This window comes from Vulpes lagopus, chromosome 7 (assembly GCF_018345385.1).
Source record: "Vulpes lagopus strain Blue_001 chromosome 7, ASM1834538v1, whole genome shotgun sequence".
Taxonomy (NCBI): Eukaryota; Metazoa; Chordata; class Mammalia; order Carnivora; family Canidae; genus Vulpes; species Vulpes lagopus.
In genome coordinates, this window is record NC_054830.1 from 108,449,660 (window position 1) to 108,471,174 (window position 21,515).

The 21,515-nt window shown below is 38.3% G+C and overlaps 1 protein-coding gene across 3 annotated transcripts in view; it reads right to left on the bottom strand.

Annotated features, from left to right (window-relative positions):
* Positions 1–21,515, bottom strand: part of SMAD5 (SMAD family member 5) — a 55,572-nt gene that overhangs the window by 26,423 nt on the left and 7,634 nt on the right. For all 3 annotated transcript variants that reach the window (XM_041761918.1, XM_041761920.1, XM_041761919.1), the window contains 2 exons: positions 5,892–6,463; positions 179–430 (listed from right to left, as the gene is read on the bottom strand). In XM_041761918.1, coding sequence (XP_041617852.1) covers positions 179–430; positions 5,892–6,294 — 655 coding nt within the window. In that variant the 5' untranslated portion in view covers positions 6,295–6,463. The remainder of the gene's footprint in view (positions 1–178; positions 431–5,891; positions 6,464–21,515) is intronic.

Genomic DNA, 21,515 nt, shown 5'->3' on the forward strand with positions numbered 1-21,515 from the left:
CATGGCAAAATAAAATCCAAAACTCTAGAAATCAAGTAATTACCAAAGAACACAGAGTCAAAAACAGCTACCTCTTAGCATATAACAATTCACCCAAACGACCAGCAGTATAAGAACAACTGCTGATTTTCAGGTGTCTTTTTTTTTTTTTTTTTTAATCAATAAAATAAATTCTTACCTGGGAGCTGAAATGGACTTCCTGGTCCAGAACTTGCTGGGGAATTGGGATATGTGCTGCTAGCAGGGGAAGGGGGATAAGGGCTATTTGGAGATAAGGGAAAAGGAGTGTTGTTGGGCTGGTGGAAGGAATCTGGAAACGTTGCATTCTGTGGCATGTGCGGCTCGTTGTGGCTCAGGTTTCTAAACTGAACCAAAAGGCTGTGTTGTGGATTGAATTCATTGTGACGAGGCACTAATACTGGAGGTAAGACTGAAAGAGAAAAACCAAAAGTCATCCGTCAGCAAAGACAAAAGCAAATATCTCATGCAAATTAAAGGGTAGATGGAAAGGATACAGTAAAACTGCAAACCCACTGAAACAATTTACTTTTAGGAAGAACTACTTTGTAGAACCCTGAATGTGTATTTACATAATAACTACACCAAAAGCTAAGGATTTAGGCCTGTATAATGAGCTCAGGAAAAGAGAAAATCCAGAAAAGATACCATTCCTGTTCTATAGGAAAGAAGGCATATTTAAAAACGATCATATGTAGTGAGAGTTCAACAAAGGTGAGCATTTCCAGCTAGCAAGAATCACACAAAATGCTGTGGAAAAGGTAACATCCGATTACCATTAAAGAACAGGGAGTACCAGGTGTAGGGATAGTAGAGAAGAAACTGGGGAGACTCTAGGAGGAAGAGAAGAAAGCATAGTTGCTTGGACTGAGCACTGACCTAGGAGCTAAGATCAAAGTGTGATACTGAGGTCAGCTATAAAGATTCCTGAAGGCCTCTGTGTTTCCAATTTTGAACATTTCACCTTTTTAGTTTGAGAGATTTCACATTTTATGTTCTTCATAAAGAAGAACAAGTTTTCTTGTTCAAGTTCAGTTTTCCCTAGTGAAAGTAGTAACATTTCCTACATAGAAGTCTTCCATTCAAAATCAGTTTTAGGGCAGTCTGGGTGGCTTAGCAGTTTAGCGCCGCCTTCAGCCCAGGGTGTGGTCCTGGAGACCAGGGATCGAGTCCCACATCTGGCTCCCTGCATGGAGCCTGTTTCTCCCTCTGCCTGTGTCTCTGCCTCTCTCTCTCCCTGTGTCTCTCATGAATAAATAAATAAATAAAATCTTTAAAAAACAATCAGTTTTATAAACATGATAATGGAAATGCATCTAACAAAGCCTAAATATTTTGAGATATATTTTTTTAAAAGGTTCTTATTCAACTATTCACGTTCTCTGAAGACCCAAATGACCCATCACAGAAATGTCGGACTACTTTTCCCTATAAAATCCAAACAAACCTGATTTCTTTAAACTCTTACTGTATCAGTTCATTTTTTTCAAAACTTTCCCATATTTGTCAATTTAATTTTGCTTCCAAAAATCTCATTTTGACATCATTCAGCAGCAACTAAATCAAACTGTTTTTAAGCTAACTAGGTCATACTTCCCCTCCCAGAACTAGGGATATACCTGAGTAATGAGAGGCTCTGTAAAAGTCAGTATTCATACTGGTTTTTGCCTCTTTCCTCTGTAGTGAATCTGTGTTGTAATTATGTGGTTAACATTTGATTACAATTGTTTCGTTCTACTGTATATTACTAACTGCTGTTCCCTTTACAGAATGATGGGACAGCTGCCATTAGAGAGTAGGACATTAGACAGCAAGAATTTCTATGTTTAGCTGGCTAGCAATCTGAAAGACTTAGTGAAATAACTACTGAGGAATTCAATCCAGTAAGGATTCCTTTACTTTTTAGAAGCAGAGCTAAAATCACTGACTTCTCTCCTCTATTGTTTATATTCACTTTAACAATATTTTCCTCCAAAATACAGTTTAAAAAGACATGCTGTAAGAGAGAGCAAATACAGCAATCTAAGGCTCCTCTCATACTGCTTCCAGAAACAACAAATTTAAACTCTTAGCCATCTCTTCGAACATTTACTTTGCGCAATGCTAAATAATATGCTTATGTTGTTGTTATTAATTTGACAAGGCATCATTTGCCAATTTGCTATTGTGGCAAATGAAGTAATTTTTTCCTTATATCATTCTACCCCCACTCCCATTCCCATTCCCCTCAATAAAGCTACATAAAAAATGTTGGCTAAATCAACAGCTGGTGTTTATTATATGTACAAATATTATTCATTCCTAAGCCAAATATGTACTATGATTATTTTTTTTGAACAGTGCTTTAAATAAGGCTGATTATTGACTTGTTGCTTCATATGCTTAATCTTAAGTACATACAACTAATATTTCTAGAAGTCTAAAAGATCTGTTAAGTTTCTATCAATACTATTTTCCACATGCCACAAATAAACAAATTATCTATTAACTCATTTTCTGACCTCTTCATCCTTCTATGATCTAGACTGGTACTCCTTAAGTCTCCTACGGATCTCAAGTCCTTAGACTTCCTTTCTCTTCTCTCCTGTTGGACCCCATTTCCTTGACCCAATGTGCTATTTATTTTTCTTTCTTTTTTTTTTTAATGTGCTAATTCTTAAGAAGGGTAAAAGGAAGATAAATTTTTAGTCCTTGCATATATGAAAATATCTTGTCTTTGGTCTGCAGACAGATTCCAGCATAAACAACTTTTTCTGAATTTTAGGGGTACTGCTTCATTGTCTTCTAGAATCCAGAACTGCTTTGAGAAAGCCAATGTTCTTCACTTCCAGTCCTTTGTATATGTCCTGTTTTTTTTTCTCTTTGGGAGCTTTCAGAATCTTTTTTTAACCGTGATATACTAAAATTTCATGCATAGGTCTTTTATCCCTAACAGCACCATCACTGCTGTTCCCTTACCTAGTTTCCATACTTAATGTTATTTCCAGAGCTTTTTTTTTTTTTTTTTACCATACCAGGCTTATTATCTCCATGTGAAATCCAGCATGGTAGACATCCTCTGTGACCACCATGATTCCCAACTCTTGATATTCTACCCTTGCATAATCCTCATCCTTTATGTTATTATCTCTGATTTGCTACTAACCAACAGAATATGGCAAAGTTGATAGGATGTATGTGATGACATGGTAAAAGAATATAATGAATGCCCTTCTGCCAAGACCCTCTCTCTTCTTACCGTCTTTAAAGAAGTAAGCCCGCCATGAATGTGAGCTACCTATGAAAAAGGTGTCACACAAATAAAAGCAGCCACTAGTCAACAACCATCAAGAAGAGTCCAACAGCCCACAAGGAACTGAACCCCATCAATAATCACATGAGGTGGGAAGCAGATCCTTCCTCAGCTGAGCCTTATATGAGACCTAAGCCCTGACCAACATCTTAAATATAGCCTAGCAAAGGACTCAAGTTAAGCCATGTCTGGACTCCTGGCTCACAGAAACTGTGAGATAATAAATGTGTATTAAGCCACTTAGTTAACCTGTTATGCAACAAAAGATAGCTAATGCATCCAATTAGTATCTCCACTTATACGATTCATTCATTAAAAAAATATATTTAGGGGGGCAGCCCCGGTGGCACAGCAGTTTAGCGCCGCCTGCAGCCCGGGGCCTGATCCTGGAGACCCGGGATCGGGTCCCGCGTCGGGCTCCCTGCATGGAGCCTGCTTCTCCCTCTGCCTGTGTCTCTGCCTCTCTCTCTCTCTCTCATGAATAAATAAAATCTTTAAATATATATATGTATATATATATTTAGGGGATCCCTGGGTGGCTCAGCAGTTTGGCGCCTGCCTTTGGCCCAGGGCGCGATCCTGGAGTCCCGGGGTTGAGTCCCACATCGGGCTCCGGCAGGGAGCGTGCTTCTCCCTTTGCCTGTGTCTCTGCCTCTCTCTCTATCATGAATAAATAAATAAATCTTAAAAAAATAAAATAAAATAAAAATTAAAAAATATATATACTGTGCACCATATACTAAGAGCCAGGTAATACTACTATTCTAGGCACTGGTGATGCAGTACAGAATGAGACAAAGTTTCTGCTTATACCAATTAATAAATAAAATAAATATCTAACACATCATATCTAGCATCAAGTAGATGGGGGTATTTGAGCAAGGACTAAACGGAGTGAGAAAATATGCCATGACAAGATCAGGCAGGAGAGTAAGCAGAATTGAGAGAGAGAAAAAAAAAATCTAGATGCAGTAGTAGGGCAAGTCTATGGAAAAGAGGAAGTTTGAAGAGAGGTTATGTAGGGTCTTGTGGAAATCTAAGTGTGACAAATGTTTTGAGCAGGCACAGATGTGATTTGCTATGTTCTTTTTTTTTTTTAAAGGCTTATTTATTTTGGACAGAGAGAATCTCAAGCAGACTCCCTGCTAATAAGCATGGAGCCCGATATGGGGGCTCAATTTCACAACCCTAAGACCATAACCTGAGCCTAAACCAAGCATCAGATGTTTAACCAACTAAGCCACCCAGGCGCACCCATGATTTGATACTCTCTAAAGACCACTCTGGCTGCTGTGCAGAAAACAGAATGGGTTGGCAGGAAAGAGAAGAGGCAGAGAGACCAATCAGGGCACTATTTAAGATGAAAGATGATGACGGTCTATACTAGAATAGTTGTGTCAGAGATGGTAAAAGGGAACATCAAGATACATTTTGAAGGCAGAGCAAGCAGCATTTGCTCATAGCTCAAATCAGGACTTCAAAGAGAGAAATAAAAGATGACTTCTAGGTAGCAATTACATGAATGCTGGTGCCATTTACTTCAACAGGGAAAACTAGAGGAAAAAAGGACTGGGGGAGGAATCAAAAGTCCTACTTAGACATATTAAATCTGACATGTTTATGAGACATTCAAGTAGAGATGTCATGTGGGCAACTGAATCTGGGAATACAGAAGTCTAAAACTCAAAGGGGAAGTTCACTCTGGAGTTCAAAATGTGAGCACAAGCTTACAGTTTTAGGACATGTGACAGTATGAGCACCCATAGAGGAAAACTATGGATGTAGAAAAGATCTAGGGACGGAGTAATGTGAAAACAGGAAAATAAGCCAATAGAGGCTAAACAAAAACAGCCAGTGAAGAAGGAGAACCAGAAGAGTGTTGCGTTTCAGAAGCCAATAAAGAAAAAGTTGTGAGTAGGAGGGAAGGAGAGCGAGTATCTCAAATGACATTGAGAAGGCAAGTAAGATGAGGGCTGAGAATGACCCCTCCTCTAGAAGGAGGCAGTCATCAGTGACCTTGACAAGTCAAATGCTAGGAGAGAGAGACCAAGTGGAAGGTGTCCAAAAGGACGGGAGGAAAGTAACGTGAAGATAAAAACAATGGAGTCGAAACTAGAACTCTTTTTTAACTTCTGTTTTAGGATGGGCAGAAGCATGACATGCTCATGTGCTGACAGAAATAATCAAATAGAGAGGGAAAATGTAATACTGGGGAGAAGGGTGACACCTGTATGAACAGACTTCCTGAGTAGACAAAAAGGAGTGGGATGTAATACACACATGGAGCTTAGGTTTCAGACAAAAGACAGACACATCATCCACAGGAAGGCAGAGCACATGTATGATGGACTCTGACTCATGTACACATGACTGACTGTTTACATCAAACATGAATTAGAACTAACTACTTGGGAGCTATTGTATTTATATATAAAGAGCTAAACTCAAAATCCACTACTTCTTCCAAGATTAAAATCTTGAAGGAAACCCAAGGCTAATACAGCCTTTTAATTACTAAGTCCACTGAAATGTAAATCAGAAGGAGACAAGTTTTTGTAATTCTTCTCAAGGTAAAACCTACCTGGACTCTCCACTCTCTTATAGTGGTATGGGTTGATACAAACTTCTTTCTGCTTAGATCCAAAAGGAAATTCACAAATATCCAATGGCTTGAGCTCATGATGACTCTGCAAATCAGGCCAGCGCCAAACACGACAATATATAACATGGGGTAAGCCTTTTCTGTGGGAAACCTGCAGGCGTCCATCTAAAGATCTGGGAATAGTGACACATTTGCTCGGCTGTCCTGGACTGCTCAAGGCTTTCTCCAGTTCTTCCATGGCACCCTTTTTCTTTTTGAGCTTTTTCACCAAAGCATCAACTGCCTTTTCCGCCCATTTCTCCTCTTCATCACCTTGCTTCCAGCCCAACAATCGCTTTACTGCTGGACTAGTAAAGGAAAACAAGCTGGCCATTGACGTCATTTGATATAACTCTTCAGAGACCTTCCTGCAACTCAAAGTCAGTGGCCACTCAAAGAAAAGCTCACGGATGAAAAGTCACATACAGGTTCTAAGCAGAAGTTCCAATTAAAAAGGGAGGAGTGACATTTATCTTCATAAGTGCCATAAGATTCTTTCATTGGTTCAAGTCCTGAAAGAGAAAGAGGGAAAAGGGTAAGATCCCTTACGTCAAGGATTGTAATTAACATAGAGCAAAGTCAATCTAAATGAAAAGTATGTTATTTTTAAATAAGAGCAGAAAAACATTACAAAATAAAACAAAAAAACCCTAAGTCTAGAAAGAGAAATTTTCCCTAAAGTCCTGTGACCACTCACTTCTTTTCTTCATAATAGGAACAAGTATCTCACAGGCAATGCCAAACAATAACCAAAAGCAAAAACAGATTGCTCTACATCCTATATACTATCCAAACAAATAAACCTCTAGACTTTCATTTCCTTTCCTTAGATCATAAAGCCCCCAAACGCCTTTCTAAGGTTTGATTCTGAAGTACTTCTCTTCACTAAAACCCATGTCACATGCCATGTCAATTTTAAACACAGTGTGTTCTAATGTCAACAAAAGTCTTCAGAAAATCTAACTCTTCCCTAAGGTCACTATCCTCTGTAAAGTGTTTCACAGACTTGTAATGTTTGGGCAAGAGCCATAGTACTATTGAAATCCCATTATTAGATGCAAATTTTATCAAATTTTATATTATTTTTTTCATAAGAGGTAACAAATCCTCAAATAAATTGTAACACACGTAATTGCCAGAAAAACGGGAACTATCTATGTTTAAAACTAAGAATGCCGAATAGATTTAAAGAGAATAAATTCAAAGTTTAACCCAGAAAAGGAGTTTATAATTTTATAATTCTTACTGCCTATGCACGTTAAGTTAAGGATCTTCTCTAGGCAGACCACCCCTCTGCACCCTTGCGAAACTCTTGGAGATGATAAGAGGGAATGATATGCAGTGGCACTGCACTGATAGGAGTGGGTACAATTCCCTGTGGTCACTACACAGCCAACGATAGACAATAAGCAGCTAGTGAAATATTTAGCAGGAGTAATGTTTGGGAAAAGGATGCCAGTAACAAAAGAGGTTTCCTTTCTTGTGCCTATTGCAAATAATGCTGCAGCTCTGCCTTTGACAAGTTCTAGCAAACTGTAGCATCAAAGACCATCTTCTCAGAGAAGAATGCATGTGTTCAGTTAAAACCCAGGTAAACATAAAATAAAACTGAGTTAAATTCAAGAAATAATAACTGATTGCAAAAAAAATAAATAACTGATTGCTTGTTATGTGCCATACACTGTGAACTGCCATGACAGTGCTAAAAAAAAGTCACACCAAGTTATGTCTCATCTTAAGAGCCAATTGATTCATTCATTCAATATATACTTAACTGAGCTGTAGTAAGCGCCAAGCATTGTTCTAGATGCTGATCAACCAGCTGTCTATCCAGATTACTATGAACCATGGCTAGAACTTAGAACCATGGGGGCAAAGGTGCACAGAAGTAAAGGAATATTCCTCCTGTGTGGACGGACTTCCTCAATCCTACATGGGATAATTTCTGCCAGGTAGGCAAAATTAGCCACATTAAACTAAAGAAATTCAAGGAAAGACTGAAAGCTTGTCAGTAACAGGTCACAAACTATAAAATGTTATAAACAAACTTTAAGAAGGGCTGAACTCAGCTGTAGCTACATCAAGGGTATAGGATAAAAGCCATCTGGGCCAGCCAGTAAAGGTAACAAAGTAAACCAAAATATCCTCCACTGTCTAAGAGGAGAAATTTCAAAGGCATAGGGACACAAACAAACAAACAATAAAATGTGTGGATAGATATGAACACAGCCATTTCCTAAAATAGAAAGTAGACAGGTCTGGCTAATCCTTACTTAGTAACACTGGAACTGAACGGAGGCCAGAGGGGGGTAGTGCAGATATGTGGGAGAGAGAATATATGAATAACAAGGAGATTAAGTTGAGGAAGGAAACATCATGAGGAGAGAAGCTTGAAGACCAAACACTAGACTGTAGTTAACTACTAGACAGTGTTTAATAAATGTTAATTACTAGTCTCACTACCATCATCATCAAGTACTAACCATATTATGTATTAATCAAAAAAAAGGGAAAAATTATTTGTGCAAGTAAACAAACAAGGACTAGAAGGGATACCCTAAATTAACCATTGCAGTTACCTTTGGGAAGAGGCATGGAATAGGGAAATGGCAGGAGAAAGGGGTCCTTGTGCTTTCTTTTATATATTTCTGTATTGTTTTAACCTTTTCACAAAGGGAATCTACTAATGCATTACTTGCATAATACAAAATAAAAATAGTAAATCTAAAATTGTGGTAAGTAAAACACTTACAAGTGCTGGTATGATACAGAGGCAAAACTATCGCATGCTATGTTAGAGGTTAGGATGGTGATTTCCCTTTGAAAGGAAGGATATCAACTAGAAGGAACCCTGAGTTTCTGCCATTCTGGCAAAGTTCTGCTTCTCCTATGGGTGATTATATGGGTGAGCCCAGTTTGTGAAAATTCAGCTGGTGGGAAACCTAAGATGTATACACACTTCTGTACGATTTTTAAAAATTTTCTGGACATATAAAGAAGTATAGAGTACTCAGTTTCCTTTCCCATTTTTCTCCCCATTATCAATCAATTCCCCTTCTCACAGGTAATCTTTGCAATTGTCTTTCATGTCCTTACAGAGAAATTTAACACAAATATATAGTAAAGCTTTTTTTTTTTTTTTACATAAACAGTAGTATTCTAGGGGCTCCTGGGTGACTCAGCAGTTGAGCCCCTGCCTTCGGCCAACGGTGTAATCCTGGAGTCCCGGGATCGAGTCCCACATCGGCCTCCCTGCATGGAGCCTGCTTCTCCCTCTGCCTGTGTCTCTGGCCTCTCTCTGTGTCTCTCATGAATAAATAAATAAAATCTTTAAAAATAAGAAACAAACAGTGGTATTCTAAAAGAAAAAGGTATTCTAAAAAGAAAAAGGTATTCTAAAAAGAAAAAGGTACAAACATATAAACAGTGTATCTTCAAGATCTTCCCATTCCAATATAGAAAGTGCTTCCATGGATTCTTTTCTACTGTACAGAATTCTAGTATAAAAGTAATCTTAAAAGTATGTCAAACTATGTCATTCCTCTGCTGAAAAGTTATTCAGTGGCTTCCCAATATACTCGGTATCCAAATTCCTTAACGTCACTTTATAGGGCCTATATGATCTGGTCTTTGGTCTTTCCTCCAAAGTCATTTTTGACCATTCTCCTACCTAACTTTGCACTTAACCAGTCTTGACTTCCTTCCATTTCTCAAGTGCTCCCAGGTCATTTCTACCCCAAGGCCTCTGCACTTGATGTTTTCCTCCCCTGATTCTCTCTGATCTTATTTAACATGCTTACTCTTTCAATTAATTCAGCTGCTCAAATGTCACTTCTTGAAAAAGGACTTCCCTGGCCATTTTATCTAAAATAGCATACATCACCATCACACTCCCATCATCATTCTCTACTGCCTGATCCTATTTACTTTTCTTTCATGGTATTTATCCTAACCTGATCAACCCATCAATGTTATTTACTTATTATATGTCTTCTCAGTGAAACATTAGTAGGCAGGTAGCTTCATGTTCCTTATCCCTCATCAAATTCCCCTGGACTGAAAACAGTGCCTATTTATTAAGTGAGCAAGCAAGTAGTGAGCTAAAGAAAAACAAGCTGGAAAAATATACATCCCTTTTTATCAGAGCAACTGTATAAAAGTTAAAACAAAATCTTGTACTTACGGGTATGCACAGATTTGGTAAGAGAATAAAAGCATAAATAAAAATGATACACCAATCTCAGGACAATGAATACTAGTTGCTACTGCTAAAAGGAAAGAAGTATGAAGAATGGAAAAGATTCAGCTGTGTTGCTTTTAAAACCAGATTTTAAAAAGATTTAGCAAGTCATTAGATATTACTCTATATAGATATATATATACCTATATAGATATAGATATAGATATAGATATATAGATATAGATATTAGATATACTCTACTGTTAAAATATTTCATAACCCAAAATATTCAAAATTTTTAATTTTTAAAAAGTATATGATGAAAACAGAATATGATCAGATTCTGTCCTTCATAAGACCATGGGGATCCCTGGGTGGCGCAGCGGTTTGGCGCCTGCCTTTGGCCCAGGGCGCGATCCTGGAGACTCGGGATCGAATCCCACGTCAGGCTCCCGGTGCATTGAGCCTGCTTCTCCCTCTGCCTATGTCTCTGCCTCTCTCTCTCTCACTGTGTGCCTATCATAAATAAATTTAAAAAAAAAAAAAAAAAAAAAAAAAAGACCATGAACCAGGTATCACTGTTTCTAAGTCTACCAACTCTTCCAAAAAAAAGGGATGATGGTTCCTAAGTGACTGAAATGTTGAAGTAATAAAATATTTTGGGACACCTGGGTGGCTCAATCGGTTAAGCAATCAACTCTTGGTTTTGGCTCAGGTCATGATCTTAGGATCATGGGACAGATCTCTGTGTTGGGGTCTGCGCTGAGCATGCAGCCTGCTTATTCTCTCTCCCTCTCCCTCTGCACCTCTCCCACTGCTTGCTTGCATGTGTGTGCACTCTAAAATAAATAAAACCTTTAAAAACAATAAAATATGCATGCACATGTGTACACACACATAATATATGCTTTATACACTAAAAAGTGCTTTTTTTTTTTTTAAAGATTTTTATTTATTTATTAATGAGAAACAGAGAGAGGCAGAGACACAGGCAGAGGGAGAAGCAGGCTCCATGCAGGGAGCCCGACATCGGACTGGATCCTGGGTCTCCAGGATCACGCCCTGGACTGAAGGTGGTGCTAAACCGCTGAGCCACCCGGGCTGCCCTAAAAAGTGCTATTTGAACATTAATTATGATCATTAGTATTGAAGGGAAGAAGGAAAAAAAGAAAAAAATTTTTTTAAAAATGAAGGGAAAGGGATCCCTGGGTGGCGCAGCGGTTTGGCGCCTGCCTTTGGCCCGGGGCGCGATCCTGGAGACCCCGGATCGAGTCCCACGTCGGGCTCCCGGTGCATGGAGCCTGCTTCTCTGCCTCTCTGCCTGTGTCTCTGCCTCTCTCTCTCTGTGACTATCATAAATAAATAAAAATTAAAAAAAAAAAATGAAGGGAAGAAGAATCAAGACTCAAAATATGGCTGGATTTAGCACCTAGGTGGGTCAGTTAAACGTCCAATTCTGGACTTTGGCTCACATCCTGATCTCAGGGTTGTGGCATCAAGCCCTACACTGGGCTCTAGGCTGGCCTTGGAACCTACTTAAGATTCTCTCTCGGGATCCCTGGGTGGCGCAGCGGTTTGGCGCCTGCCTTTGGCCCAGGGCGCGATCCTGGAGACCCGGGATCGAATCCCACATCAGGCTCCCGGTGCATGGAGCCTGCTTCTCCCTCCGCCTGTGTCTCTGCCTCTCTCTCTCTCTCTCTCTGTGACTATCATAAAAAAAAAAAAAAAAAAAGATTCTCTCTCTCCTGGGGCAGCCCAGGTGGCTCAGCAGGTAAGCGCCACCCTCAGCCCAGGGCGTGATCCTGGAGACCCGGGATAGAGTCCCACATCAGGCTCCCTGCATGGAGCCTGCTTCTCCCTCTGCCTGGGTCTCTCTGCCTCTCTGTGTGTGTCTCTCATGAATAAATAAATAAAAAATCTTTAAAAATAAACTTTGAAAAAAAAAAAAAGATTCTCTCCCCTACTCCCTCTACTTCCCACCAATCGCTCTCTTAAAAACAAAAACAAAACAAAACAAAAAGGCTGGATCTAGTACCAACCTAACATACCCATCACTATACCACTTATACACACTTTCTGGTCCAACCCAAATTCCTATACTTCTGCCCATCTGGGTCTTCCTAGAGAAATCTCAGTCATCCTTAAGGAAAAGCTCAAGGCCAATTCATTTGGTGAATAATTCCTTCACCACCCAACTCTAAAGAGGCTATGATCATTGAGTATCATAAAAATTAATAAGACAGTGATAAGAACAGATCTTAACTTCCCAAAAGGAATACAAAATCCTTCCAGGAGGAAGCCTTCAGCACCTGGCACCACTCCATGCATTCTACCACATACTAAAAGAATGTTTAATGAACAGCCATTGATTTTTCTATCAACTGTACCTTGAAATTAAAGATAACTTCAAATTTTAACCCAGGTGACTAAGATAATAACTCCATTAGCAGAATTCAGGTCACTCAGAAAGCAGTTTAGTCAGTAGGGAAGACGGTTAACTCTACTGGAAAAGGGTCATGACTGGAGACACAGGTTTAGCAAGGAAAAAATGAGAAAGATTTAAGATTTCGCACAAAGAGCTGAAACAGTAATAAAAAAATAGGTTTTCAGCAGAAAGAGAAGGCTGGTATGTTAACAGCTGTGCATTAGGGAACACTGGTAGGGAAAAGGAAGAAGTTACCAGTGAAGTATTGTTAAAAGGAGGAGTTTAGGAGTAGATGCAATGGTACTGCAGAATTTCAAACACAAGATAAAGTTTAAAAATAATGTGAACAAAGAAAAGGCCAATGACTGGTTAATGAGGATGTCATTAGTCCAACTCCAAGAGACTGGTTTCAGAAAAAAGATTAGGTGTCAGATTCCAAAAACCTAAGAGTCAATATTAAGTATTAGTTAAATCTAGTACTGGGAAAGGAGTAGGGACAAACCACATACTCAACTCTTTAAATATTGAATGATTAGAAATTTTAGAAACCTCTCATGATACTCTCTCCAAAAGTATTTTACAACTTTGCAAACTAAGTAAGTTGTATGTGCAAGTAATCTGAGGACTCGTTATCTAAGTCTTACCTTATAAAGTTAAAAAAAGGGAGCGAAATTCATTCCAAAAATTTACTGATGAACAAGCATTGATAGAGCATTTCACATAAGAAAATATCACAATGGCCATTAGATGGTAAAATGGCCTCAACATTAGTTATCAGAAAAAAAAATTTTAAGAAACCAGTGAAATATCACGCCGTATTATACATAAATCCCTATGACCCAGCAATTTCATCCCTAGGTATATATCCAACAAAAACAAATGCTATTGCTGCCAAAAGTCAAGTACATGTTCAAAGCAACTTTATTTTTACTAGCCCCAAATATCCACCAACGGTGGAGTGGGCCAATAAATCATAGCAACAAATTCAAATAGAATACTTCACAGCAATGACAAAGAACCAACATATGAAAAACATGGATGAATCACACAGACATGATATCACATAGATATAATGAAGAAGTCAGATATGAAAGATCACACATTATATCATTTCTTCTCAAAAACAGGCAAAACTAACCTATGTCATCAGAGACAAGAAGGCTACTAAGTGAGGGTAAGAGAGAGTTCTGGGGATAAAGAAATATTCTACAACTTGATTTGTATGATGATGATACAGATGCAAACATATGTAAAATTTCACTGAGCTATGCACATAAGATTTACCAAAAAAAGTATTTAAAAAATTTGTTAGTGAACTAATCACTTAGAAAACTGGTTCCCATTCACTACCATCTCCCTTACCATAATGGCTAATAAACCACCAGTGAAAGTGCAAAGTTTGCAAAATATGAGATTTCAAAAAGTTTTTTAAAATAATGCCTAACAATGTAGGGCATGGGATTTAATTTTACCCTACCAGCCCCACAACCAAATAAATTAATGTTAACTGTTTCAGGAAGGCTGACAAATGACAAAGGCCAGGAAACTCCTGAGCCAGAGACAAAGGACTTTTTTATCACTCACCGCACAACAAGCAGCATAAGCATCAGATGTGCTGTTGCCTTTGCCTCCAAGAGACCCATGGGAGTGATGTAATATGGCCAAGAAGGACAGTACTCCTGCGGTGAGTTTGCACTGATGAGGAACATTTAGCCTGGGAAACTGACGATTTTACAGTTACATCAAGCAAGCCTCTCTTTGTGGAAAGAGAATAGCTTCACTATCAAAGGATTAAAAGTTGTCCTTAGTAAATAAAATCAATGTGTATTTTGTTAATGGATATTCTTGTAAAAAAAATGTAAATGCTCTTTATGTAGCATAAATGACAAATATAAAGAATGCCCTATCACACTAATAAGTTATTGTGAGAAAAATTACACATAATAGGATGCCTGGGTGGCTCAGGCGGTTGAGCATCTGGCTCTTGATTTTGGCTCAGGTCATAATCTTGAGGTCCTGAGATAGAGCCCCGCATCGGTCTGCACTGTGCATGGAGCCTGCCTGCTTTAGTATTCTCCTTCTGTCTTGCCACTCCCCTCCCCACCATGCTCTTAAAAAAAAAAAAAAAAAAAAAAAAAATTTTTTTTTAAAAGATTTTATTTATCCATCCATGAGAGACACACAGAGAGAGGCAGAGACACAGGCAGAGGGAGAAGCAGACTCCCTGCAAGGAGCAGTGAAACTCAATCCCAGGACCCCGAGATTACGACCTGAGCTGAAGGCAGACAGATGCTCAACCACTGAGCCACCCAGGAATCCCCACCAACAAAATTTTTTTAAATAAACCTATCCATCAAACTTGATTCATGCTTTATTCACTGTAAGAATACATGTTTACAGTTATAACCTAATATTTTTCTAAAATTTTAATCTTTGAAAATAAAGTCCCAGACCTTTTATTCATAGTTCAGTTTAAGATACTGATCAAATTTTATTTTTTTAAATTTTTTTCTTTATTTATTTATGATAGTCACACACAGAGAGAGAGGCAGAGACACAGGCAGAGGGAGAAGCAGGCTCCATGCACCTGGAGCCCGACGTGGGATTCGATCCTGGGTCTCCAGGATCACGCCCTGGGCCAAAGGCAGGCGCCAAACCACTGCACCACACAGGGATCCCCCTGATCCAATTTTAAATAGTTTCATTTTAAATGCGCTTCTTAGAACCAATTATCATTATTTCAGGAAAACCTACTCATAACATGAGCTTTTACTGATGACTTAGTTATCCTTATGAACCTCTCTGCTGCTGTACTGTGCTGGAAATTCTCTGTAAAAAGCACAGGACATGGGCTGCGTTGCTACTGACTAAACAGACAAAAGCACATGAATGATCTTAAAAAGTTACTTATAGAGATAGAATTTTGGACATTTGGCTTTCTTAAAAGACTGTAGCTATTTCAAGGATTCCAACAGCTTCCTTTCAAAATCAGCTCCTTTGATGACGATGATAATAATAATGACAGTAATAATAATAAACTACTACCATTTATTGAACACTATGTCAAGCACCGTTAAGGACTTACACTGAGAGACCAAAAATCATTAAAATCTCAAAAGAGTCATATCAGGTAAATTCCATTATTCTCATTTTACAGATGAGAGAACAGACAAGGGGAAATTAAATATGACTTATTTCTATAGATAAGAAATAGAGGCAGGAATTGAATCCTAGCAGTCCAGCTCCAGAACCCACACTCCTAAACATTGTACACAGTACCTCCTAGAAAGAAAGCTTCTCACCAAGGAATATCTTTCTCTTAAAGATCTTTTCTATTGTTCTCCATATTTTTTGTTTCAACAAAACATTCAAATCATTGTTATCAAAAGATTATACAGTTTCAGAGACTAAGAATAATCCTGTCAATATGCTGATTTTCAAACTGATTTTTTATACTACTCAACCTATCTTATCAACTTCTTCATCTACTTTAATCCTCTCTTCTCTCAACTGAGCTAAATCAATAGGTATGAAAGATTGTTTACTACTATCGTAAAAAAAATTTACATTTATTATGGTAGTCTTACTCCAAAGCCTTTCAACGTTCATTAGGACATTTCTGCCACACTAAACACTAGAACACAGTATGTGTGTATATGTCTGTATACACATATATGTATACACCACACACAATTACACACGCTCAACTCTATTTCACTCATCCACTTCCTAATATGTAATATTTAGATTTCTAAATAAAATTGTTAGACTGGGATTAAAACTGTTTTATTATACCCATATGATCAATTTTCTCCTGTAAACTTTCCTGGAGAATATATCAGATTCAAAATAACACCTTGATCCACACTGAAGTAAGGGTATCATAGTGCATGGGACACAGCAATAGATTCATTTCACTATATTCACTTAAGTCCTTGGTCATGAAAGATTTTTCTCAATACGTCCACAAAAAGATAGATTAAAATACTATACTTTTTCTAGTTTGCATGTATTAGCATGTTACGTGAACTCTAAGAAAACATGCAATACCTCTGGAAAATCAGTGTATGATTAGGTTTTTTAAGGGACCAAAGGGTTTCATTTTGAATCTCTTATCGAAAAGTTGGTTCAATTTTCATAACCCTTTTGCCTTTTACTATATAAAACGAATTTAGAAACACTAAGACACCCATTCTCAGTTCAGTCAGCTGACTGTGTAACCATTCATAATTCTTTCCCATAGTATCTCTAAACTTATCCCAGTAATAGAAAAAAGTCCCTAAAGGCTATATTTAGTAACTTTAGTCTTGAGAGGTTATATATTGCTGGGCAGTTTAATCTGGTGCTCTATGCTCCCTTTCTACAATGCTTTCAGAAACTACTGAGGTACAATTATAACCAGTGCTAAACTTAAATGTCAGACTTAGAGTCTTACTTATACAACACACATTTACTGAGTGCATCTAAAAAAAGGGCAAACCACTAAGCCAGAAGCTAAAAGGCTAAAAGATCAATCAGTTCCAGGCCCAAACTAAAAGAATTACAAATTGGTAATTAAAATATGCCCATATCAGGGCACCTAGGTGGCTCAGTGGTTGAGTGTGTCTGCCTTTGGCTCAGGGGGGATCCCGGGGTTCTGGGATCGAGTCCCCGCATCCGGCTCCCTGTAGGGAGCCTGCTTCACCCTCTGCCTATGTCTCTGCCTCTCTGTATCTCATGAATAAATAAATAAAATCTTAAAAATAAATAAATAAAATATGCCCATACCTAGCTACAATACACAATGGAGAATGGCAGATGCCCTAAGGGTGTATAGAGCACTAAAAGAAATTCAGAGGGAAAAAAATTTTTTTTAATAAAAAGAAATTCAGGGAATGGCCCTTTTTGGAATGGGGGAAGTGGAAAGACAAGAAGCATGAAGTAGCTTTATCATAGGCATAAAAGCGATTGTGGGTAAAAATCTACAAAATCTGATTTTTTTTATCTACTATGATGAGTAAATACTAAATACAGTTTGCTAAAACATAGCTGGTAGAATTAAAGAAGTGACTAGGAATATACAATAAAGTTAATCTGTAATATATGCGTTGGGGGATCCCTCGGTGGCTCAGCGGTTTAGCACCTGCCTTCAGCCCAGGGCATGATCCTGGAGGCCTGGGATCGAATCCCACATCAGGCTCCCTGCATGGAGCCTGCTTCTCCCTCTGCCTGTGTCTCTGCCTCTGCGCCTCTCTCTCTTTCTCTCTCTCATGAATATATAAAATCGTTTTTAAAAATATATATGCGTTGTAAAAACCAAATTTGAATTCTAATCAACTTGGGTTCAAATTCTGCATCTAACATTTACAACTAAACCTCTATTTTTTCTATTTTATTTAAGAAATACCAGTTCTGAGAATTAAATGAGATAAAAATTCAGTGCCTGGCATGGTGCATACTCAGTACTGTACTTACTATTGTTGTAATAATGATGAACACTTTGGTAACAGGCTGAGGATTTTAAAAATATAGCTGAGCTACTTTATTTCAACAAATATACAAAGCCATCTACTTAAAAGGTACCATTACTGTATTAACCTTGAGGGAAGAACAAGATGCAAATTAAACTCTCACACAGTGCTTTCGTAAGAAATTAAATTAAATTTTTCTTCACACTATCATCCTTCTGCCCTCAAGAATGTAAGTCTGAAGAGTACTCCAGTATTACTCCAGTACTGTCATACAAGCCACTGACACTCATCTGCACAAGTTCTGAAACTGGTGTTTGCTTCATCTTCCCAAAGGGTGTTAAATGGAAGAAATGACAACATAAACAGAAAGGCAAAGATTATGCCCACACAATGACAACTACACCACAAGTATCACCTGGCCAAACCCAACATGCAAATACCATCAAATGTTAAGACACATCCCAATTTCAGAGATGTATACTGGGTGAAAAAAAAATGTAACTACACATTAGAAGAAATAAGGAAACAATGCAGCTTTTTCTTTTTGTCCTCCCAATGTCTTCTCATGTTTCCCATCACTTCCCACCAGTATCTGTTGCTCTCCTTTCTCTTTTGTTCTCATTCCTTTGACTCTTCTTTCTTCATTCCTCATAGCTCTTCCCAGATTCCTTACTGCTTACCTCTGTGCTCTCCTCTAAGTAGAAAGGAAAATGCATTTGACAGCCCAGATATGTGAGACAGTACTCTACATGAAAACCTGGCTTGTGAGCAGATTCTATCCATGCCTCTGCCATCCTCATCCTAGGCTATTTAACCCAGTGAACCTACCCTAAAGTATACCACTGGGAAGAATACATATTTATTATTTTTTAAAGGTGATATATTTACTTCCTAAGAAAACAAGGATGCTTCAAGGAACTTAAATTTTGGCATTATTTTCTTTTGCAATAAACATCCCTACAAGTGAAGCAATTTCACTTATAACATTTAACATTTATTTAACATTTTAGTATCTATTTACAAATAGATACAAAGCTGAGCCAGTTAATTCTCATCAATATTACAGTTTGAGTGAATATAATTAAATCTAGTGATCAAACACTTTAAAACTAAGATCTTTTTAGAAGGATCATAAATAAAAATGATAGGAAGAGGAATTATCTCAATATAACTGGAAATGGCGGGCAGTGGTGAAAGGTAAAAAGACTGAAGAAAAAAATCACTGGGCTGCAAATGGCTAGTGAGAAAGTGGAAGGCTTAGCCAGTGTACAAAAAGCTCTGCCTATCTCCAGGTCCCTCCCTCACCCCCAATCACACACACTGCACCAAAGTGAAGAAAAGCCTTAAGGATGAGATGTAGATAAATGCACATATTTGCACAAATTTTGGGAATAATTATCACAAGATCAAAATAGGAATATGAAAATCTATAATTCTAATATAGTTGGTAATGAAGGACAAAAATAAGGAAAATCAAGTATCATTAAGCCAAATGAGGCAGGAAGAGGACAACTGCCCAGTTTGTGAAGCAAAAGGGAAAGGCACCACCATAGAATGGATACTAAACAGGGAAGAATGAATATGAGGCTAGCGTCAGGTTGTTGGAAAGACAACAGCATAAAGCCTTATGCACAGGGCTGAGTTCTAAGCAGAAAGAAATGTTCGAAAAGTTAAAAATGACCAAGAGAATTAAGGGGGCAGAGAAGGTAGAGAGAAAATATGGTAGAAGTTCAACTATGATAGAAAGACACTCCAGCTCAGGGATACCCAGACCAGGACAGCAATGGCAGTAGATAGAGACAGAAAAGGAAGATGTGACAGGCATTACAAATAAACAAGAGGACTTGGTGACCACCTATAAGAGAAACAATGGCAAGCAAGAAAGGTGATGGTTTAAAAGCTATAAAGTAAAGAAATCTAAAAAGGGCAATTCTAGTTACAGCCAAGGCGAGGCAACAAAGTATTGGTGGAGGGCTGGCTCTAAGGGAGAAAGCACTGATGTACCTCCAAGCAGATGTGAAATTAGAGCTCAAGAGAGAAGGACTCTGTAGATTTGAAAGATCATATGAATAGAAGTGAGTTGTACCTATGAGAGTAGAGGTTTCATTTATTCACAATTTACTGGGTCTAATAAGCCAGGAACTGAGGCTGAAAAAACACTATCCATAATCTCAAAGATCTTAAAGAGTAATGGAAAAAAGAGAAGATGCTGTGAAGAACTTCCTAAGCTGGTTAGCATACCACTAAATTTTCTTCCAGATTTGTTTCCATAGGATAACCAACAAAGACAGGGCATTAAAATAAAGCAAAAAAGGGGGGGCACCTGGGTGGCTTAGCCAGTTAAGCATCTGACTCTTGATTCTGGCTCAGGGTGGTGAATTCAAACTCTGTGTTGGGCTCCACGCTGGGCTTCAGATTCTCTCTCCCTCTGCATCACACTGTGCCCTGCCCCCACCCTACTCACATGTGTGCCCTCTCTCTCTCATAATAAAAAAATAAAATAATTACATAAAATAAAAGAGTAAAATAGATGTACAGCAAGCACAGAAGGTCAGTATCTGAGCAGGCAGGAATGTGTGTTACTTCTTATATCAAAACCTGGAGGTACTTAAGAATGTAACTATAAACAGATTATCTGCTATCACCTTGGCCTTTTTTTTTTTTAATTTTTTTTTTTTAATTTATTTATGATAGAGAGAGAGAGAGAGAGAGAGAGGCAGAGACACAGGCAGAGGGAGAAGCAGGCTCCATGCACCGGAAGCCCGACATGGGATTCGATCCCGGATCTCCAGGATCGCGCCCTGGGCCAAAGGCAGGCGCCAAACCGCTGCGCCACCCAGGGATCCCTCACCTTGGCCTTTTATAGTCTACCTCTGGTTTATGAAGATCCGACTATATAACCCTTCCATTAAACTGTTTTGTCATTTCTCGGAGAAATGACTTCCGAGCTAGAAAGAAAACAAGGATAAGATAAGATTAAGAAATTCCTGTGTGTTAAGTTCCCTGAAATTCTTCCATAAAACTGCACACTTAGGTAATAATGCAGAGTACTTCAGAAACACAAAGAAAAGCAGTGGTATCTCAGCTATAAATGAAAACATGGTAAATTTTAAAAACATCATGCATTACAAAAGAATCTAACACGTTACAAAACACACACACACACATATTAACTCTAGTTCAGCTCCAACATCCCTTCTTCAGGGAAGCCTCCCTAGCCCCTGCTGGGTAGGAGAAATTTCCCTATTATACATTCTCATGGCAAGCATCACATACCTCTACTTTGTAGCACTTAACATACCTGTATTTTTACATTTAATTGTCCACCCACAAAACTGTAAACCTGCAAGAATAAAAATGAGAGGAACCATAGCTATTTTCACTCATCACTGTAGGCTCCATGATACATATGCTCAAGAAATATTTGTTTTAATGAGTGAAATGTAATGTGCATAAAAAGCTACTGAAAGGACCTTAGCTAAAGGATTGGGGTATGTCTCACTTTCAGC